We start from the raw sequence: 23,944 nt of genomic DNA, 5'->3' as shown, positions 1-23,944 counted from the left end.
TCTAATAGGAAGGTAAAGAAAGTGCCAAAGTTCACCTTTTGACTATCAAAAGAAGACTTCTGAGCTCCTAGCATGGTAATTGCCTTGAAATCCTGTCTGCTGGTATGGAGAAAGGGATTTTTTACAGTTTGCTAAATGTTCATTCAGAAATCAGGAGCCAGACCTGGGGGGTGTGGACATCAAGTTTCATTTTAAACCATGGATAGAGAGGGGCACCTAGGTGACTCAGTCGATTAAGCATCCGACTTCATGTCATGACCTCATGGTCCAGGACTTCGAGCCCTGTGTCGGGCTCTGTACTGACAGCTCAGAACCTGAAGCCTGCTTCAGAACCTGTGTCTCCCTCTCTCTGCCCCTGCCCCCCTCTGCCTGTCAAAAATAAAACATTAAAAATAATTTTAATTAAAAAAAAACTTAAACCATGGGTAGACAGAACTCAGGATATGAAGTAAGGGAAGATGCACCTGTTGAGAAGAACCAGAAGAAGCAGTCTGGGGGAAAAGACACAATGGGGGCAAGGGAACCATGTAGTGTTATTGCCAGTTTGGACCCTTCACCACTCCTCCCCACCTCCCAGCCAAGGGGGATCCCATGGATCAATCTAAGGAAGAGCCCAAGCCTCAAGTCAGAGGAGGAGGGAGCCCACATTCAGCTCTGGCATCTTTGGTGTAAGATAGACAGTGTACCAGTATAGATGGAGCAAGCAACTGATGACCCACCGGGGCTATGGGATGATGGGAAGCAGAATTCACTTATTGTTTCTCACAGTTTCCAAAGGTGTTCCAGAAGCCTTCAAGGGTAAACCATGTATTCTTTTCTTACAAATCGCCTATGTGAGAAACTCAAATTCTTGTGAAAAAGTATTTTTGGTTATTTACTACCATGACAGTAAAGACAGCTTCGATTAGTTCTAAGAATACTGTGTCATCCGGCCAACTCTATGGGAGGGGAAAGAACACTGGAAAGCAGGAAAAGCTGGGTACCAACAAAGGCACTGCCACTTAGCTCTACCATCTGGACAGGGTCCAGAACGTGCCTCCCAGTGGTATTACACCAGACTGTGATCAATCTGTGACCACAGGAAAGAAGCATTAGAGTATTTGGGGTTGACTCATGATCAACCATCACAGTCAGAAGTTATTGGTTAACCTCTATTAATGCAGCCTCCAAAGATTTAGGTCACAGGAGAATAGGAGAGGGCCACAGGCTACTCCTATGGTCAGTCAAGACCCACACTTCTGGCTACATGACAGATGCCATAGTTCACGGGGCTATATTCTAAGTGTACAATATATTCTGGAGGCAATCACAACAAGGAATGGCTGCATGGGGAGTGCCAGCCAGGCCAGGAGAGTCTGGTGGGAGAAGACAAGAGTAAAATGGGCACATTCCCAGAGCCGTCTCCTCAGAAGTTGAGCCCTCGGGTGGGAGTGAGGGGAAAGAGATATCCACCCCCCTCTAAGAGTTTCCTACTGTGGAATAGCTGCCTTCTGAGGGGAGAAGACATTTCTAGCCCAGGCTGGGTGTCACAACACTAAACTTGCTGAAAAAGGAACCCCGATGATAGAAGATGTGACCTCTAACTTGAAGAAATCTTAATCGTCCTAGGCATTTCATAAACACATACTCTGCAAACTAAGACATAAGGGGCTCTACAAACAAGATGATAAAATGAAGAGAGTTGTGGAAATGACAACCTCACCGAAGCACTAAGAAAAATCTCTGCTTTGGATTGCTGAGCCAGAGTTCATACACATCAGGTAATTACAATGGATCAATATGTGCAATGACAAATGGGGTAAAACTTTGGGAGGCCCGTGACCCAGTAGGGAAGAACAGCTGGAATGTGCATGTATTGATCCCTAAGATCCTAACAGAAGTTTGAGATTACACATTCAGACCAATGCAGTTAAGTAGTTCACATGTCTATACCGATAGGTCCTCCATAGTCTCTCAGCAAACACATGTTAGAGGAACAGCTCTTCTTAGCCGGTAAAGGTGGCTCATCAGAGAAGTCGCCAGGATCCCACCCCTGCTCTCTCCCCTACAAGGTCCAAGACGTTTTCTGAAAAGACATCCCAGAATTCTAAGTACTCTTGGTACTTGTTCTTCTCAAGGAAGTTAACTCCCTCTCTAACCAAAAAGGACATCTCTTTCAAAGCAGGTCATCGATCACGAGGCACTTCGTTCTCTAATTCTTGGAATACAAGAGACCTAAATCATTTCCATCATCTTCTAGCTAGAGGTGCCCCTCCTCTGGCTTCCAATATCATGGCTCTATATGATGGGGGCAGGAGCCAGGCAGGCTCAGGAACCATTTACTTTTAAGCCTGTCCACCATGGTTCTCGAGGACGTTCACACACAGCATCACCCGCAGGCTTTCCGCGGCATCCCTCATGCACAGAGGAGGAGATGACCCTGCTGTTGACAAAGACCAGGTCTAGTACCTGGTCACACAGGTGGTTACAGGGAAGCTCTCAACCCTGCCTCACACAGATGAGCTAATAAGTATCAACATCTGAGCCTCTACTGATGAGCTCAAGCTCTGCAGGCGAGGCCTGGGCAGCTTGAAACCCTTGCGAGGATTCTCACAAGCAGCCAGTGCTGAGCATCCTGGCAGAAGAGGCCAGACGTTCACTGCAACTGGAGGGTCCTCTACCTTCCAAATGGCTTTCAAATTCTCTAACTTCTTTCATCGATCCAAACCCATGCTCAGATCCTCAATTCATGTTGAGATGTCAAAAGCAACCATGCAGGGCTTCAGAACTGGGGAGACTACCAACACTTGGGACTTGTTCTTGTGAGGGACATGTCTGAATCCCACAGATCAGATACTCTGTCCCACAAGTTTCCTCAACACTGGTCCAAAGATTTTGCTCTTTTATTAATCACTTACAGAGCTTAGAAAAAAAGAAAAAAAGGATTTGGTTCCACCCATGAGATTCTGATGGGGGGGGCGGGCGCGAGGGCAGTGGATCTCTCAGGGATATTGAGGCAGAGCTATTTAGGGGAACCTGTTTACTCCACCATGGACAAGACCAGACCCTGTCAGACACTAGGATTCAAATCTAACTACCTCCATGACAAAGGACCTCCCCAAGGCTTTCTTCTTTTTAAGCCAAAACACTGTTGTTGTATACCCGTGTGCTCATGGTAACCATGAGGAACTGAAAGAAAGCCGTGCTCTTTAACCCAGTCTAGAAAGAGGACTCCCCATTATGTCTCCATAACAGGGATGGGTTGCAAGGAGTCAGCTACCTTACGTCACCTCCTTCGCTTTCTAACACACTGACAGGAGCCCTGCAGCCAGAGGCAGGGGGACTGCTTCTCTGTGGACCAGGAACTAGCCCACAAAAACTAATGGACTTTAGACACTGCCCTGGACTCTAAAATCGTCATCCTTTTTGAACACGGACCCCTACCAATAAGGGGAACCGAGAACATATACATTCCTAAATTGCTTTCTGCTCCTGGCCTACACCACACACTTAGTGAGTGGCACCCTGTCTCTCAAACACCTAGGAAACCACCGCATGATGGCTGGGCACCGCAGCATCCTGTATTCTTTTCTGGTGCCGAAGACTACAGGTGATACCGCCAAAGGGGCAGCGGTGCCCACGTTCTAACCCTCTTCTAGGGGCTGCTCTGGAAGCAACCAGAGTGCAATTTCACTCTCGAGGCAAAGTGGAAAGTTGTCTTCTGTGTAGGAGAATAAAGAAGTTTGAAGCATGCAATTTAAGTGGCATTTCCTCTAAACAGACTGGCAACCACCTATCAACTTCTACAATTCTAATTTCAAACACAACCCTATTAAAAAAAAAAAAAAAGAGTCCCAAAGAACTTCTGTAATCACATGGGATTGCCATCTTCATTTGGCCCTGAAGCTACTATTTGTTCTCTGAGGGAAACCCATGAAGAGAACCCCACTCAGCTTTGAAATCTCCTTCCAGCTCTTCTCTCATTTGGATAGGATACCACCTACTAATTATCCCAGTATTACCACCATCACCATGACTAGGTCACATGGTTATTGAACACTTACTTTGTGCAGAAACCATTCTAAGCACTTTTCAGGTATCAACTCCTATGAACTTTTTAAAATATTTATTTAAATTTAAGTTAGTTAACATACAGTGGAGTATTGGTTTCAGTAGAACCCAGTGATCCATCACTTACATACAAGACCCAGGGCTCCTCCCAACAAGTGCCCTCCTTAATGCCCATCTCCCATTTAGCCCACCCCCCCACCCACTTCCCTCCAGCAACCCTCAAAGAGTCCCTTATAAAAAGAGAGGAGACAAACCATATTATTTTTCCTTCCTTTCCCCTATGTTCATCTGTTGAGTTTCTTAAATTCCACATATGAGTGAAATCAACCCATGAATTCTAACAAGCTTGTGAGTTAGACACTATACTCATCCCCATTTTAGAGACACTGGTGCAAAGTGAGTTCAACTTAAATCATTTGCCCAAAGTCACACAGCCAAGCTCTGAGAAGCCAAGCAGTCTCATCCCGGGACCCTGACACCAAGCCACCTTTGCTTCAGGGCATCTTCCTTTCCTAGTCAACTCAGCCACTTGGCAGATGGTCTACAGCTGCTCAGTCTTCCCAGATAGAAATGTAAAAACAGGCAGTTCAAAGTGAAAAAGAAAGTGGTTAACACGGCGTGAAAGGCATTACTGCAATGTAAACAGAAATGTCATTTCATTGTGCCAGGCTTCACATTTTATTAGCCTTGTAACCAAAAATTATTTCAGACACCTTGGAAAAACTAAATCCTAGCCACATGTCACCACCACTATAAACTCCAAAAGAAACCCATGAGGGGTGGGGAGTTTGACTCTGGGATCAGAAAAAAGCTGTGTCAGAAGAATAGCGTGTAGTCAACGAACCACAGGAGCTTGGGGCCACGGGGCACTGACCAGGGCAGACTCCGTACATGGCACACCGCACGCCAGAGTCGGTTTATTTGCTACCGACCCCGAGAAGGAAGTGCAGACGTGCATCCTCCCCTTTCAGAGGAGGAATGGACGAGCTTTAAATGAGAGAACTTGCCCAGGAAGAAACACGGAAAAGAGGCAGGAGACTAGGATGATGCTAACTGGGGTCTGTGCTAGCCCACCTCCTCACATGGGAGCACCCCCCATGTGCTCCCAGCCCAGTGTGTGCAGGTTTTAACAAGACTTAAAAATAGAGGCAAGCGCCCAAGGACCCTTTTATTTCAATTATTAGTATCTAGATAAAGAACTACTCCCAGAATGTTACAGGAGTCGAACCAGATTAACACTTCTTCCTCAACGGATAAGAGCAGAGACAAGAGATTCGGTAAATCTCCCTGTGTATCAAGCCAGGGGGAGGTACCATATCAGATGCAAAAATCAGGATTGAAAAACATACACGGGCTAGAGTGAGGTGCAGGCATAAAGGTGAAATTTAATATAAGTAACTGGAATCCTGCTCAGAGCCAAAAAAATCAATTGTGCAAATGCAGAAGGAGGGCAACATATCTTAAAATAAGTTTAAATTTATAGTGACAAAGATCAGTGGTTATCTGGGAGCAGAGGGGTGGAGTTCAAAGGAACAGAAGGAAACTTTTGGGAGTTAAGGAAATGCTCATTATCTGAATCGTGGTGATGATTTCTTGGGTATATAAATATGTCAAAGTGTGTCTACTTGTATGTGCAATTTAAATCTAACTGCATTTTAAATATATGCACTTTACTACCAGTCAATTAAATCTAGTTAAAGTTGTAAAAAAAAATAGTTCTTATGCATATATGGGCAGATTGGGGTGGGAAGAGAATTTTAACGGCTTGCAAACTTATGAAAATTCAACAGTATGAAATGACTGCCAAAAGCCGATGCAATTGTAGGCTCCCCCAAAAGAAATTCTGTATAAAAATCAACTCTTCACCTCATCTGGCACACCACATCTAATGAGCACCAGTATCAGACCAGATGGTATCTAAGGGTGGCCGCTCTGGGACAGGGTCTGAAAACCACACTGGCAGGAACGGCTGTGGCAGCCAGGATCCGGCCTCAAGCTGGGAGTGCCACACGTAAGAAAATGCCCACCATCCTGTACAGCTGCACAGAACTCAGACCTGTGGGTGAAAGCAAAGGGAGACCAAGCAGAGCATTGGGGAATCAAACTCCAGACGATGAAAGCAGTTAAATATGGCAGCATTTCAGACACAGTTCCCTGCACCAGGGATGTGCAAAAGCAGCACCCAAAGGGACCAATTGCTGGGACATGGTCTCTGGCCTTCTCAAAGCACAACTGACTTCCACCACACGACTACAGGCTCTCTCCTTCCAACATGCTAAACTCCCCCGGGGAAGAGAAAGAGGATTACTAAACCGAAGACTCAGGAGCCAAAATCTTTTAGCTCTACGATTTTTGATACGGGCCTTAACTTCACCAAGCATGGACAACTAATGGTCCAGGGCTAGTCTTTTCTAAACTCACCATTTTAAGAGCAGAATATACACTTACACTCAAGTTTCTTTTAACACAGGGATGTTATCGTTAGCTACATTCACTGCACACTTAAATAACTTTCCCCTACACTCAGAAATTTAAACAGTGGAGCTAGATTTTTAAACATGATAGGTTTTATAGTGCTTTATGTTCTATACCTAAGGATTGCCCTTTGTAATCTCTTAGGTAAGGAGAGCATCCCAGAATTTGAACAGAGGGGGACTACTCAGGGCATGTTCTATAAATAAGACATAATGTAAGAGAAGAAATTAAAAGCTGTTCCTGTGTCCAGACATCCTGAGCATCTTCTGGATCTCATCCTAAAGCAACCTAGTTTTAACCAGTCCTGACTTGAAGCCATCATGAATGGGAAGGAAAACAAAACTTCACCCATCAATCAGGGTTGACTCAAGTCATAATTTCAAAGTTTATGGTAAAAATTCAACAAGTTGGTGCTCCTCACTGGTCTTCCCAGTGATTCTGTCATTTGTTGTAGTCAACACCAGCCAATGAACTTCAACATCCACACCCCAAATGTTCACAGTGCTTGACAGCTTCTCAAGACTCTTCATAATTTCCCACTGGGTCCTAGCCCCTGAGGTAGAGCCAATGTTCTCATAAAGGATGACGAAACCAAGGAGTGCCTGGGTGGCTCAGTCAGTTATGCATCTGGCTCTCGGTTTCGGCTCAGGTCATGATCTCATGGGTCATGAGTTCAAGCCCCAAGTTGGGCTCAGTGCAGACAGTGCAGAGCCTGCTTGGAATTCTCTGCCTCCCTCTCTCATAAATCAAACAAATTTTCAAGAAAAAAAAAAAAAAGGGTTAGGATACCAAGAAGCACAGAAGCCAAAACATTTGTCCATAGACATTACCAGAAAACAGAACTTGGACAGAAAACACTTCAGTGAAACCAAACGTGGCCCTGCTCTCTTCAGCATGACCGCGTGCTCTCACTGAAAACTGGAGCCCAATCACAAAGTACTTCACATCCCAACTTCCCCCAAACCACAGAAAGATCCTGAGTAACAACCAACTTATGTCACAAAATAAGGAAGAAACAGACATCATTCTAGCTAAAACTTGATCTCAAAACAAAATGTGGATTTAGGCCACTTATGGATAGTTCTTTTTAAAAAATTATCTTCCCAACAGTCCTAATCCCAGAGTCTGTAGCTGAAGAAACCCTACCAAGTCCTGAATCCTTTCTCAAATAACCCACAAATACTCCACCCCAATTACCAAGAAGTTAAAGTTGTCCAATCATTTTCACCTCCAAAGATGGAAAATTCAGAGTTTATCTCCTCTCTATTACAGCACACATCTCCAGCCTCTCACTTCTACTCGTACCTTTAACCCTTTAACTCTCTTCCTGCTGTTTACCTGAAAGGCCTCTAGATTTCTGGGGCACCACTTTTATACTATGGATATTCCTTTCCATACTGTTCCCTGGAAAACCTTCGAGTTCTCTACAAACTCTGCATACTTCTAGGGACACAAAGCCACCAAGATACCCTCTCTAGGGACCCAAGCAGGGTTTATAAATTTGATTCCTTCTCTCCCCTGTGAACACAGGCTTTCTGCTCTCAAGGAGCTCCTCCCCATCTCTGAGAAGGCTCCCACCCACAAGAGTCTGTTCCATTCAGCACTGGCCCCCGGGCCACAGGTGTGCCTGCTTACACGCCTCCCCGGGATCCCAGGCAATAGCTGTCCCATCTTTCACCATTAGTCACAGCTTGGCAACACAGCAGAGTGAGATGGAAATGTGTGTGTTCAATTACCTTGGCTACCTGAGCAAATAGATTTGCTTTGCAGTATCCCCACTCTTTCAGAAGAAAACAACACACAACTCAAAAAAGGGCCAGTCCAATAAGATGGCCCACTTTCACCAACAAAGCTAGAAAATGCACTGAAACTCTAGTCTCACTGTGCAACCTTAGATACTTTTAAGCCAAAGGGAAAAGGTCTACCCTTTGGCTCTCATGGTGTCCTGGATCGGCTCTGTTCTGGAAGACCATCTGGATCAGGAGGTACCACTGAGGGAGGGAAGTAAGGCTTCTCAGCTAAAGCAGGGGCTTCAGGGCAAAGTGACCAAGCCTGGATACCAGCCTCATCCATTTACTATCTTCATAACTTTCGATGATTATTTAACATCCTTAAGTCTCTATCCTTGCCTGCAAGGTGGGGACAATGGATCTCACTTGGAGAAATGCATTAATATGTTGATTCCTCCCGTTCTTGAATATCAATCACAGACCCTAAAGCAAATGAAAGGGACATGTGTCCCAGGGTCTCACACCCCATAGTTCCCTATCATTCACTATATAGAGGCTATTTACAACAGACCAATTCTATGCACAAGAACAGAAGCTGCTCACAAGATGTTTCCATCCCTGGAAAAGGTATAGGAATGTGGGGAAAGAAAATATTATGAAACAGGGCCCACTGGAGGAAAAAAAAATATTCTCTGAATATTCCGCATCCTACTACCTCCTTATGTAACAAGCTCTAAGATGTCTCCATACTCTAGACCAGTGTTTCCCAAAGAGTGAAATCAGTCCCTTGAGAAAACCCCTGAAAACAGTGTTGTGTCTAAAATGCATCCCCCACCTTAAAATTCAGAAAGCACGTCAACATCACTGCTCTGAGAATCTCTGTGTTAAAGATGATTCACTGGATTAATCCAGGGTTTCCCAAACTTGTTTCACCATCTCTTCATCCCTCTGTTAATAGCACACACACTGTCTTCCCAAAGTTGACCCTGGCCTTCACAGGTCTCCAGTCTGGCCCCTAACTGTACATGACCATACCTTTGTTTTTTAACAGCTTTTTTTGAGATAATTCACAGAACACCCGATTCACTCTTTTGAAGTATACATTTCAAAGTGTTTTAAGAAAATTGGCTCAACTATAGATCCATCACCACAATCAATTTTAGAACATTTTTATCCCCTCCCTAAAAAGATACTGATATGCAACCGCTCCCCATTTCACCTCTAGCCTCAAGCCCAGGGCAAACATTAATGTGCTTTCTCTCTAGATGAACATTTCATGTAAATGGAATATGATATGTGGTCTTCTGTGTCTGGCTGCTTTCACTAGGCAGGGTTTTAAAGGTTCATCTCTGTGGTAGCATGTATCAGGAATTCGTTCTTTTTTATAGCCAAATAATATTTCACTGTATGGATGTACCACTTTTTATCCATTCATCAGCTGATAGACTGTTTTCATCCTTCGGCTATTATGAGTAATGCTATTATGAACATTTGTATATAAGCTTTTACGTGAACATATTTTCATTTCTCTTGTGTAATTACGTAAGAGTGGAATTGCTGGGACATGCAATAATTGCGTTTAACTTACTGAAAACTGTCAGACTTCTCTAAAGTAGCCGCACACTGTACATTCACACTAGGAGCACATGAAGATTCTAATTCCTCCACATCCTTTCCAACATTTGTCATTTGGCTTTTTTAATTACACATCCCAAGGGGTATGAAGCAACAGGTAACTGTGGTTTTGTGACCATGCCTTTGATGCCCCACTTCTGGAATTATGATCACCCTATTCTAGCCCCCCAGAGGCCTTCTTCTCACTACATATCCCACCAATTCAAGATCCAGCTTAAACGCTGCAGTTTTCTTGGACCATCTGTGACAGTCAAGACTCCAGACTCAAGTCAAATGACCCCATGCATGGCTTTTATATACACTTCCTGTTGTTACAGGTGTTTTTGGCCCACTATTACATCTTCTCTAACCAGACTGTGTGCTCTGCAGAGTTGAAGGCAAGTTCTTACATTTTTCAGTGTTCATTCAGTAAGGAACCCAGCAAATGATGCATACCACACCAATGTCTGCAGATACAATCTAATGCAGGAGCTGAGGCTGAGAAAGGTAAAACTGGAAGAGCAGGCATTCTGGATCTTTGAGTGGGAGAAAGGAGCAGTACTAACCAGTGGAGGTCGGCCCCCTAACCCCGTCTCACAGGAACTATAGGTTGTCATGCAGAGGCCAGAACTCATGAATGTGAGGTTTCGTACGATTCTTCTTCTACTTCATTTCAAATCTCCATTTACTCCTAAGTCCAGCCTTAATGAATTCAACAGAGATGGGGACAGTGACCAATTGTTGGCTGTCCTTGTGTCTCCTCCTCCACCTCCTTTCCTCCAGCACAGGACTCCGTGGGAGCTCTCAGGATGGGGATGATGGTCTGTATTTATCCCTTTGAGCTGTGACAGGCTCCCTGACCCACTCAGCACACATCAAGAGTTGGAGAGTCCCTGACGTGAGCCATATCAAGAAAGAAAAATCAAATCCTCAGTGAATCACGAGAAAGAATTGCTGAATCCAAGGCAAACTAAGTCACAAACTCAGCGTAATGCTGGGTGAAGTGATTAACTTTGGTTTCTTACACCCTTCGTTTTGCCCAGCTGTTACAGAGGCTCAGATTCAAAGCACACTGTTGAATTAATGGTTATTTCAACTATAACTGATGCATCAGGAAGAGCACAACACAGTTGGCAGGTATTGTTAAATATGTTCTAGCATCTAGAATTAACAGAGCAGATCTATACTGGAAGTATAGCAACAACCTTCTCTTCCCTGCCCTGCATCTGACCAATGGGTCTCCTCTTTCCCTGCACAGCAAAGATTCTCCAGGGGCCTCCAGTGCGTCTCTCAGATCAGTAACAGAAACGCTAAGTCACTGACCCCACCAAATTCAACAATAGCTCTCTCCTATGGCCACACGTGCTGGTCCTTCTACTTCTAGTGTAAGTTCATGAGCAAAAATTGCGTAAGAATTTCAGTAAAATTATTTGGCTGCACCCTAGGACTCAGAGAGTACAAGGAGTATAAACCTTAAAATAAAACCCTTAAGGAAGCAATTCCTCATTCAACTTTAACCTCCAAGCCCCTTAATTGCCAAATTTATAACCCATCTATACACCACCCTGTACAACCACATCCCCTTCTAATGGATGTGAACAAGGACCCAAACAAATGAAATAACCCGACTGTAGAACCACCATGAACCCAGCTTCAAGCATGGAAAGGAAGAATGGAGGCATCTAGGCAAGAGGATCTATGGTGTGGATAAAGCTGGAGGCCAGGAAATTCCAAAAGCTATTGGGGGCACCTCAAGAAGTCTTTGGTAAAGAACAACTTCTGGTACATCAAGCACAACTGGGTAAAAGAGGAGAATGAAACGAAAAATAGTTATCAGTGACATCCATCCAAAGAGACGTCAAAGAGCTACTAGAACTTTTAGCATGGTAGGAAGTCACAAGTAACCCACACCCACCTTCTGTTTTATAACCATAAAGAAACCATCCTCCAAAGGAGAAAGATAGTTTAAGATTCAGCTTAAGTGATTCTCCCAAGGCACGGAAGCCTGTCCAGACCCCCGATCTCTCTCCAGTGTGCCACACACTTGACCTCCCACAGTAATATATGAATGGGGCTATGTACTAAAACACATTAAAACCCATTCTTCTCTCCACATGGCATGGCCTTGAACCACACTTTGTTAGGTTTGCGTAAGTTATCAAGGTAAGTGATTTCTGGCCAAGCCCCGAAGTAGATTTATACAGTATGTGGTCTTTCTTATGGCATTAAAGAGATCAAAGGTTGAGACCATTTTAGCGTCCCCCCCCCACACCCCACCCTGACTCTCCTACTACATTTAGGAGAAATAAAATGGTTACGGATCATTCTGTTTGTTAAATTGCTCAGTTCTCCCATCACTGCTTATTTTGAACATAGTATAGATCTAGAAGGAAGCAGAACCTTTTATATACAGAGCTCTACAACCAGCAATACCACACTAAATCTATAAACAAGCTTATAAAAGCAGCCTTCTTTCTTAGAAAAGTTAATCGGGCTGACAATTATACTCTGAGATCCACTGAAGCACAGACCATCTTAAACGGGATTCTCCTTCTCATTAAATTAGCCTAAGTGGCCCTACTCCCCACAAAGGACTTTACTACATTTGCTGCTAGCTCCATAAGGTGTTCTGTAGAAATGGCAAGAAAGATGGCTGACAAGATCCAGCATGTTAGTGTGAACAGGAATATGCATTTCCACCAAAACTTTGGTGAAACCTTCTTTCCCTACCTTATGCCTGAATAGCTTAAGACCATCAATGTGGTGATTAGTTTTAGTTGTCAACTTGGCTAGGCCAGAGTACCCAGACATTTGGTCAAACACTGGTCAAGATAGTGCTAGTGAAGATATTTTTTAGATGAGATTAACATTTCAAATCAGATTTTTTTGTTTACCATTACCCTTCATAATGTGGGTGGGCCTCAACCGATCAGATGAAGGCCTTCCTCCAAGACAGAATTATGACAGCAGACTGCCTTCAGACTTCAAACACATCAACTCTTCCATGGGTTCCAGCCTATTAACCTCTCCTGTGGATTTTGGATTTGCCAAGCCTCCACAATTACATGAGGCCATTCCTTACACACACACACACACACACACACACACACACACACACACACACACACACACTCACTCTCTCTCTCTCTCACTCATCCCTGGTTTACTTGTTCCATTTACCTGTAGAACCTTAGTACAATCACCTAGCCCATTTTCCAATGAAACAGACGAGTACCCATCTTTCAGAGCTAAAAAAGAGCAATACAGAGTTTTACTTCAGTGTCTAAAGAGAAACTCTAACACCAAAAACCAAAAAAAAAAAAAAAAAAAAAAATCACCCAACCTACTACACATAACTACTATTTTGAAATTCCTATCTAAATGCTTGGTATATTAAGAAGTTGTCCAAGAATCCTGGTTCCTTCAAAGGGAATCTGCAGTGGAATCTGCAAAATGAAGGGTGATGCTAGAAAATGAATTTGTGACACCAGAGGGGAGGAAAGAGTGCCAAAAGGAAGCCAAGGAGACATGAAATCTAAGGCATCCATTTATTTCATTGCTCAGAAAATGAACAAGGTCTTGGGAGCCACTGTTCAAGAATAGGTTCAGGTTCCCAAGAAGATGCCGAAGACATGAGGAAATGCACTAAGAAATAGAACCTGGGCTGGTTCTGTTTCCAGTACTTTTACTCAATCCCAGGATCACCAACTGATTGCTAGGCAAAAGCAGTCAAGGAAGGCAGAAACTTCTACCAGAAGGACTACCCAGAAGGACTCCCAGGCTGAGGTCATTCTTACCTGGCCATCTGCTTGTAGGCTTCTTCTGCCACAGCAAAGATGTGGGGGTCCATGTCCCCCATGTTTTGGCCACTGTAGGCATAGATGACATCTTGACCATAGATTGGCAACTGTTCATAAGGATTAATGGCAACAAGCACAATACCTGCAAAGAGACAATGTAGTCAGATTCTGATAGCAATACAGCCACCTGACATCCACTTTCAAAGGCCCTTGTTCATATCCATCAAACTAAAACATGAAAAATGAAATGAATCCAACCAATCACTCAACTAAATCAAGACGTATCTGTGTTGTTGTCCAGGTACTGTGCCAAATCCTGTTGGAGAAAAGAAAGCTGGGCTTCCACATGCCCTAGTGCATGGAATAAACACAGGTCCACGTACACATGTACACCACTGCTCAAACTCCTGAAATACATAAAAATGTTGCACAACCAGAGAGAAGAGGATGCTTAATTCTGTCAACAGGTGTTAGGCTTTATTTAATTTTTTTTATGTTTATTTTTGAGAAAGAGTGCAAGCAGCAGAGGGGCTGAGGGAGAGGGGGACACAGAATCCGAAGCAGGCTCTGAGCTGTCAGCACAGAGCCTGGCACAGGGCTCAAATCCACAAACCATGAGATCATGACCTGAGCCGAAGTCAGACGCTTAACCCACTGAGCCACCCAGGTGCCCCAACAGTTGTTAGGCTTTAAAAGCCATCTCTGTCTCAAAAACTGAGAACTGAGGGTTGATGGGAGTTGGGGGAGAGGGGAAAGTGGGTGATGGGCATTGAGGAGGGCACCTGTTGGGATGAGCACTGGGTGTTGTATGGAAACCAATTTGACAATAAATTTCATATTATAAATAAGTAATTAAAATAAAAAATAAATATAAATAAAAATAAATATAAATATAAGCCATCTCTGAATTGAAATCTAGGAAATGAACAAATTTTCATTTGTGTATGGGTTATCTTACCTAAATACAAATTGTGGGCATGTAACATGATTTACATATCTTAAGGTCAAATCTTGTCTCAGCCAGTTATTAACTGAGTTATTCTGGCAAATTACTTAACCTCTAAGTGCCTCAGTTTCCTGGACTATAAAATTGGGAACAGCAATTACCTTTACTTGATTGTCCTGAGGACAATGATTAATACAGAACTTAGACCAGCATCTTGCATAGTAAGCACTGTGTGTTAGATTTTTATTAGCTCACATCACATCATATCATGTATTATCTTTCCTTTTACTTTTTAAAAAAAAATTTGTATCCCCAGAACCATACATCACAATGATGGACTCAATAAATACACACTGCATGAAGAGTCAGCAAATCACCTAACATTCCAGATCTTTTATGGAAGGGCACATAATATTTGAGAATGTAAAGAAAAAATTATGATCTTCAAGAGAGAAATGCATGTCTTTTTCTTTCCCAAACAGGCATGGAAAAGTCATTGCCAAGTGGGAGATCTCCACCATTGTGTCTCCCTTTGGTGTTTGAAAAGGGACACAAGTCAAGAAAATGAGAAGACAAACCAGAGAATGAGAAAAATATTTGCAAAAAAACATAACTGATAAAGGACTAGTACCCAAAATACACAGAAACAATTGAGGAACCTCCATACCGCTTTCCAGAGTGGCTGCACCAGTTTGCATTCCCACCAGCAGTGCAAAGGAGATCCAGAAGATGTGGTGGGTGGGTGGGTGGGGGTGTGTGTGTGTGTGTATACACACACACACACACACACAATGTGGTATATATTACTCAGCCATCAAAAAGAATGTAATCTTGCTATTTGCAACTATGTGGATGGAACCAGAGAGTATTATGCTAAGTGAAATTAGTCAAAGACAAATATCATAAGGCTTCACTCATATGGGGGCGGGCTAAATGGGTAAGGGGCATTAAGGAATCTACTCCTGAAACCATTGTACTATATGCCAGCTAACTTGGATGTGAGGCTGTGGAGAAGTAGAAACTCTTTGTTGCTGTCCAACGCAAAATGGCACAGCCACTTTGGCAGTCTCTTACACAAAACAATCTTACCGTAGGATTCAGCATTCACACTCCTAGGTATTTATCCAAAGGAGTTGACCACATATCCACACCACCACCTGGCAGGTGGATGCTTGTGGCAGCTTTGACAATTGACAAAACTTAGAAGCAACTAAGATGTCCTTCAATAAGTGAATCAAATGCGATACATCCAGACCATGGACTGTAAGTGCTATAAAAAGTGATTTATCCAAGTATGAAAAGCCATGGATGAAGCTTAGAGTGTTACTAAGTGGAAGAAGCCAATGTGTATACAGCCACATATGGGGATTCCAACCCCATGATATTCTACAAAAGGAAAAATGATAGAGGCAGTATAAAACATCAGGGGTTGCCAGGGACAGGGCAGCAGAGGGGGTGGGGTGGGGTGGGGAGGGATGCAGAGGCAGATCATAAGGGATTTGAGGGCAGTGAATCTACGGTTAGGATAGCATAATGGTGGATACGTGTCCTTATACATTTGTCCAAACCCACACTATGTACACCACCAAGAGTGAACCCCAGTGGAAACTATGGACTTTGAGTGATGATGATGTGCCACTGTGGGTTCATCAACGGTTGGGGAAAGGGTATTGTATGGGAAATCTCTATCTTCCCCTCAGTTTTGCTGTGACCTAAAGTTGCTTTAAACACTGAAGTCTATTTAAAAGAAAGAAATGCCAGAGAATACTTAGAAGAATCTTGTCTGTTACATTTCAGGCTAAGGGAGGAAAAGGACACCCACCAAGTCTTCAAATGGAAGTTTGCCCGAAAAGACCACCTGGACCAAAAACCAAGGCCCCAGACCCTGATAAATTCCCCCTAAGGCTAATGACTTGGAGAATTCTTCAAAACAGCCTTACATGTTCTACTGATTGTTAGAGAGTTGTACAAAACCCTAATTCACACAGCATTCAGATTTTGATATTATACTCTAAGGCCACACATTCTCCTAAAATATCTCAGCCACTTTCACAGCAGAAAACAAGTGTTTCCTGATGACTCAGAGCTCTGGGCAACACTGGTCACTCTCAACAGCTGATGCTATAGGAGCCAATGGGCATTTGGGTAAGCGTGTACAGACACCAGGACCTCTTCTAGAAGGGATACCTTTAAACGTTGAAGCTGATGGTGGTTTATTCCTTTCTCCTCAAATGGGAGGTTTTTGTTGTTGTTGGAAAAAAACCCAACTTATTAAAACCTCTGAATACTAATGGTCTTTTTCAGACAATATCACCATTAGCAATTGGGTTGAAGTTGTTTTGGGGAAACTACTTCTCATGCACTGAAGTCTGACAGGAAAGCTCACTGGAACTTAGTAGCCAACCCATCGATTCCAAACCCAAGTGGATTATCACTGTGAGAAGAACTCTGGTCCAAGGCCTCACTTGTGATCATGACAAGACCATGGCTCTGAGGCACAGCTGGGACAACCCCCACAAAGAAACCCGTGGCCTGACTCCTCAACCAGATCCTAAAATGATTTGCCCCACAGACATGGTTTCTAGGCATCTAGATCTTACCATACCACTTAATATTCAAAAGAGAAAAAAACTGGAATGTGGGAAATTGAGAAGTTTCAAGAAAACCAATCAGGAGAATCTTGAGGACATTTTATTGTAAAGTATTTGCCATGTTTTCTGCTCATGGATTTGACAAATTCATCACGCACCACGTCTGTACATGGCAAGGGAGAGAGTCAGACAAAGACAGGACTTCCTTAGAGGACAGAAGCCAGCCAGGCATGTTCACAGGAGTGCGCTCAGTGCAGAGAGCAGACTTCTGAGCTAGGACCCTGGGATCTACTTACTGCTGTCCTACAGGCTCTGGGACTGTGCCTAAGTCAGGCCATATCGTGTGGTCCACTTCCTTCCCGGCTGAGCTGTGATTAACACCAATCATCCCACAGAGATGTAGGGCAGCCTAATTAAGCCACATTCACTGATTGCAAACCTTTCAAGGGTCTCAGTTAAGAGGTACTCAGGAGAAGGCTAGGAGGATTCCTAACCATTAGAGTTTAACACATCAAGTCTGAAGATTGTAAGTACTTTCAAACACATGCAGCCAACAGATGCACCCCACTTACCACAGTAAGTGTAGATGTGGTTCGACTCCAGGAAACGGACCTTTAAATTATGCAAAACTGCAGGCTCATGTAGATAGCTAAGGGCAGTTAGGTCATTTTCTCCCACCAAGATATCTGGATTCCGCAAAAAGGGCAGCTGGTTGCTTTGGACATCAATAGGGTATTCCCGAATCTAAAGAAATGCAAGTAATAGACACAGAAAAGCAGGGTTATGAACCATTTAGCCTGTATCCAATATCCTGTCACATTGGCTAGGATCACGGTCCTAACATGATCATACCTGATGAAGACAGATAACCTTCTTTTAAAGATGAGCAAACCGAACAAAGTACTTATGTTGCCCTAAGAGACCAGCCCTGGAGGAAAATTTGCTGGTAACAGAATCCCAGTATATCAAGATAAAAGACTGAATGACAGGAGAGATTCAGGAAGCACAAGATTTAATGACATGTTCTACTGGCTTCTCAAAGAAAAGATACTTACTGAGTCTTGAATCCTGGTCGCAACAGGAGTACTGCTTCTGTCTCCCATGCAGCCAACCTTCTTCACCCCCATTTAATGCTGATGCCTTCCTCTGCCCCATATCATCCAACACGTTCATTTTTTTTTTTTGGATTGCCTTATCACAAACTGCTCTCCATAAATGCCCTCCAGGTGTACACATATTCCTCAACATCCTGACAACAAGCGACTCTAGGGCAGGAATTTTACTTTGACCTAACATATAATAGGAGCTCGAGATCTATAGGTATGTATAATCAGGAAGTCTCAAATCAAGGTGCTATTCTTATATCCTTAGCATAGCAGCTGGACAGGAGTACTCAAAGATGCTTTCTGACACGTTATGTTTAAAACTGACTCGTGTACACACTTATCTACATAATAGGAGAATCTTGGCTACAGTTTATCATGTCCTATCTAAATTCCTTATAGTGTTGTTAAAAATCATCTGAGAGCTTGTAAAAACAATTTACCCAAACACTACTTATATGTTTAGGAGTTCTGGGGTGGGGCCCAGGAATCTGAAATTTTGAAAAATCCACAAGTAGTTCTGCAACAGGCGATTTACAGATATCTTAAGAACCACTATTCTATAGAAGCCTTTCAAGAAAGTCTACGGACATAGCTTCAATTTACTAGAGGAACAGTTTAAAAGAACATAAATATCAATGTTCTCTCCCATCTCTCCCACTGTTAGATGGTCACACACAACCAGATATTAAGGTGTATTAAAACCAGCAAGTTTAATAATGCTGCTAAAATCGGCAGGTAAGTGAAACCTAATAGCAGATCCCGAAATAACAAGCACAGAAGGAAAATTTGTTCAGAAGAATGCTGAAGCAAATGGTTAAAAATGAATTTCCCCTCTAATAGCAGCAGATAAAGCCTTTTAAGGAAAAAGAAAATAGAGCTAGGGTTCTATTCTCATTCCTTCAAAGACCAAAGTAAGTTTTAGGTAAAATACAAAATAATAAATAAAACGCCACTAAAATAAAAAACAAAACTAGTAAGAAAATGTAGTCAGGTAGTTTTAAGAGCTTTGGAAGGAAGTACTTTCAAAGGATGATGCAAGAGCCAGTAGTATGTCACAAAATTTTGTATTTTGACTATAAATGGAATTTTTTAAGCCATCATGAAACACACCATGTGCAGAGGACAAAGATTCTGCATTACCTAACAGAATTAATCTTAATATCCAAAGTTTTAAGAAGCCGAAAAGAATACCAACACCCCAACAGAAAATTATGCAGAGGCTATGAGCCACAAAAAGTACAAAAGGAACATGAAAAGCTATTCAGTGACATTAACAGATGTAAATAATAGATTATTAGCATTATATCACATAAGCAAAGGTGTAAAAACTGCCAAGACCTTAAATATGAAGGATGTGGCCCAACAGGTGAGTTGTTTGTGGGTTCAGATTGATGGACCTTTTTGGAAGACAGCTAGCAACACTTGAGTCTGAAACTTTCATGAATAGACTCTTCCTTGGCCTCCAAAGACCATCTTACAAATGAGCAAAGATTGGGTGGCGCAGTCGGTTAGGCGTCCGACTTCAGCCAGGTCACGATCTCACGGTCCGGGAGTTCGAGCCCCGCGTCGGGCTCTGGGCTGATGGCTCGGAGCCTGGAGCCTGTTTCCGATTCTGTGTCTCCCTCTCTCTCTGCCCCTCCCCCGTTCATGCTCTGTCTCTCTCTGTCCCAAAAATAAATAAACGTTGAAAAAAAAAATTAAAAAAAAAAAATGAGCAAAGATATCCACAATCTAGAGACAGGAAGGTAGAACATGACATATACCTGTATTTAAAGACAAGCAGCTCCCCACAGCATCCTGCTGAATTTACAAAGAGGCATGTTACAGAATGAAATCTAGGATTCCTTTTATTGCAAACTTTATAGAATGATATCCCCACAAATTATCAACAGTTACCCATGTAAGCGAGGTTTTCCTTGTACAGGTTCCTGTTGGGGTTTTGTGTGTTAATCAAGGCCATTCTCTTTTTTGTGCAAAGGTGACTCCATATGGGAGACCAGTAAACTAGCTATCCTGAACAGGACACAAAATTTCCAAAAGGTGGGCAACAGGGGAAAACAGAACATGTTGAGATTTTAAGTTCTAGAGGTGATGGTCCCCTTCATCTCTGGCTGAGTTACAGGTGTCACTGGGACTCTAACCCGACCCTCCCACTCTGAGTCTTTCTGAAGACTTCCCCATGGAAATTCATGTTACCCCCCCCCCCAGAGAAAGGAGCACGTTCACTCTGCATGTCCTGTGTGGCTCTCCACACCACCCCCCTACCACCAGCACAGGACGGAGCCAAGTGCAGGACCACAAAGCTCACCTAGATCAACCCCTCATTTCTCAGATTAGAAAGCCGGGGCCTGAGCTCAGAGTCTTTAAACCCTGAGACAGAAATGCTGGTCTTCCATATTTCCTCACATGAATCTTTCCCTCAAAATCTCTCCCCCAAGTGCGGAGGGAAAGGCATATGCGATTTTGTGAAAATATGGTCCACAAGTAAGCCAGTGGCACTGGTTATAGTGAAATAGAGAAGTAAAAATGCCCAGAGCAGTCACCAAGATGTAGGAGGGGTAAACTCATGATTCAAGGATGATTTTGTGGTGTGTGTTCGTCCAGAGGGAAGCAGGGAATGAGTAACAAGATTTTTTTAAAATAGGATTTTGATTCCAACACTGATGTTAGTATCGAACATTTACAGCTAATGTGGTTTTACGTGAAATCTAAACATTTAGGATGTGATCAGGGACCATGAACACTTTCTGGCATAGAAGACTTCACTATGTAACAAGGCCTCTGGAGGTGAGGAAGAGGTTCGATGTTAACTCATAATAATGAATTCTCTGTCACCCACCTGGAATGAATCTCAACCTTCCCCTTGAGACTAGGAAGAGAGGGGCATCTCTCATCCGTCCCTACCTAGCATACTGGGACTAACCAAAACTTGAGAATACAGAGGAAGTAGTTAGGGGATTAAGTCCATATCTGCACTTTCCACTAAGGTAGCATATGGAAATTACATTTGTTGAAATTAAGTACAGTTAAAATTTCTCAGTGTCTCAGCCACACTAGTCATATTTCAAGGGCTCAACAGACACATGTGGCCAGTGACCACCACACTAGACAGGACAGACAGACAACATTCTACTATAGCACGGTCATCCTTTGGAAAGCATTGGTCCAGATTGCTCTATACTCTATGGTTTTAGAATACTTAGCTGAATGTCCAATTTTGTTCCATGACCTCTCTCATACCAATTCATATCCATGTTACATTACACAGAACCATATAAATAGAATATAACCATAAAAATATCTTTGAATGACAGCTCCCAACACAAAGACCTGGAGCTAATAAGAAGTACATATGGTAGATAAAGGCAACTTCTTGCTCCTACTCTACCCATACAGCTAAGACATCCAGACAAAAGATAAGCTAGTAAAAACAGGGTTACCAGCTGGCAAGAGGTTGGTGTTAACACAAGAGCTACACACGTCATCCTCTAGTGGCAATGGTACCCAACTAGGAGACAAAGGGGGTAGAGAACCATGGTGGAGCATTTAGGTAGGTCTCTACCATGGCAAATATTCCTGCTTTGTGAAGTCAACAAGAAACTCCCAAGTAGCTGCCCAAAAGGGTTTCAAGAAGAGTGTGGATTTGGGGGGAGTGTCTAAAAGAGTGCCATGGGGGTAGAGTCAAGTATCTCACCAAATTTCTAAAGATTCCTGGCCTTGACCTTTTTATATTCTCATCCTGATAACACTTCATGTATTACATTCATTACAAGCGGGACAAATTTCCACAGATGCACAGATGTATAACAAGCCCTCGCATATAATTGCTCAGTTGTTTTTAATAGTGAATGATACAAGTAATTAAGAAAATGGCCATAAACAAAAACAGAATTAAGAAGTTTGAATTTTAGGGGTGCCTGGGTGGCTCAGTCAGTTAAATGTCTTACTTTGGCTCAGGTCATGATCTCACGGTTTGCAGGTTCGAGCCCTGAGTTGGGCTCTGTGCTGACAGCTCAGAGCCTGGAATCTGCTTCCTATTCTGTGTCTCCTCTCTCTGCCCCTTCCCTGCTCACACTCTGCCTCTCAAAAATAAACATTTAAAAAAAATTTTTTTAAATATGGAGTCCAAGTTAATCTTTCGATTTCAATTTATTGCAGGAAACACAGCTGACACACTGTTAGAATCCTGGAATCTCAATATGGCTTTTGACTTGGGGTCTCTCAGCCATGAACAATCCAGGCCGTCCTGCATGGGTTAAATTCAGAATTCCTCAACCTCCACCATCTTTACCTAGGACAGGGGGTGGGGTGGGTGCTGGCCACCCTGTGTACCACAGGATGCTTAGCAGCAAACCTGTCCTCTACCTGCTGGATGCCAGGAGCAGACCTTCCTCCTCAGTCATGACAGCCTAAAATGTACCCAGACATTGCAAAACCTCCCTTGTCCAAGGGGGAGGGGAGTACAGAGAGAGCAGAGGCAAAAAAAAAAAAAAAAAAAAAAAAAAAAATCACGGTTTCACCCATCTCTAAGCAAAAGCAGCCAAAGTATCCTCACTGATGGAAGAGATCACAGATACAGAGGAGGAAAAGGGCAATTACAGGAAGGACACAGATGGTGGTGAGGATTACATAACAGTGTCCATGTACTAATGCCCTGGATGGTATACTTAGAAAAATGGTGAAGATGGCATTTTTATGTTAGATGTATTTTACAATAAATTTTTTTTTTATTTTGAGAGAGAGAGACAGACAGACAGAGCAAGAGGAGGGAAAGGGCCGAGAGAAAGTGAATCCCAAGAAGACTTCGCACCGTGAGCACAGAACCCAACACAGGGGTCAAATTCACGAATGGTGAGATCATGACCTGAGCCAAAACCAAGAATTGGCCGCTCAACTGACTGAGCCCCCCTGGCACCCTGACAATAAAAATGTTTTTAATTAAAACAAATTACAGCCTACCTCAAGCAAGATAACTAATTACATTGGTAATATTACTAATATTTACATGCAAGTTTTTATAACTTTACATGTTTTTTGTATGCATACAATATAAACATGATAACGGTCTTCATGTTATCATTGCCAACCAAAGACGGTCTCAAGTGTAGATTACTGAGCAGTGGAGAGCAAAAAATTAGGTGACCAAATATTAAAATAAGAACAGAAATAACCAGAAGAACAGAAAGAAAAAAACTAGTAATCAAAATCGCCTGCACTAAGAAGTTGTACTGCGACTAGAGACTAGAGTATTGGCCACTCTTAGCTCTGGTTTCACGAGATGTGCACACAGGTGACACTTGACCTGAACTGGACCGACAAGCCCTGTGGGCATTCTCAGGATGCCCAGGGCTGAGGGCATCAACGGTCAAGTGCAGGGGTCCTCGTTCTTCTGCAACATTTGCTTCCTGCCATAAAGAACCAAGTTTGTCATCTCCTAACAGCCAGGCACGTTTGGCCCTGTCCTTCAACCTGAGTAGGAGGGGCCTTTCCCGGGGCCTTTCATCTTCAAGGGTTCCGTCATCTTCAACACAAAATAGAAGCTTACTGAAAAACACACGATCGTGCTGCCACTTGGGATCAAGCTTCCGTGGGGACACATCTGAGCCCTGCAATCCTCAACGTACACTCCCGG

General features: G+C 43.1%; 1 protein-coding gene across 1 annotated transcript in view; it reads right to left on the bottom strand.

Moving 5' to 3' along the window:
- Nucleotides 1–23,944, bottom strand: part of MYO5B (myosin VB) — a 203,581-nt gene that overhangs the window by 168,046 nt on the left and 11,591 nt on the right. Inside the window, exons 3-4 of the mRNA XM_047086219.1 lie at nucleotides 17,779–17,950; nucleotides 13,667–13,811 (exon numbers count right to left, since the gene is read on the bottom strand). Coding sequence (XP_046942175.1) covers nucleotides 13,667–13,811; nucleotides 17,779–17,950 — 317 coding nt within the window. The remainder of the gene's footprint in view (nucleotides 1–13,666; nucleotides 13,812–17,778; nucleotides 17,951–23,944) is intronic.

The sequence above is a fragment of the Lynx rufus genome, unplaced genomic scaffold (genome assembly GCF_022079265.1).
Source record: "Lynx rufus isolate CCGP_SWC_20201006 ecotype Redwood Valley unplaced genomic scaffold, mLynRuf1.p SCAF_20, whole genome shotgun sequence".
Lineage (NCBI taxonomy): Eukaryota > Metazoa > Chordata > Mammalia > Carnivora > Felidae > Lynx > Lynx rufus.
Note: the sequence above shows the minus strand (reverse complement) of the source record. Positions and strands in the feature narration are given on the sequence as shown.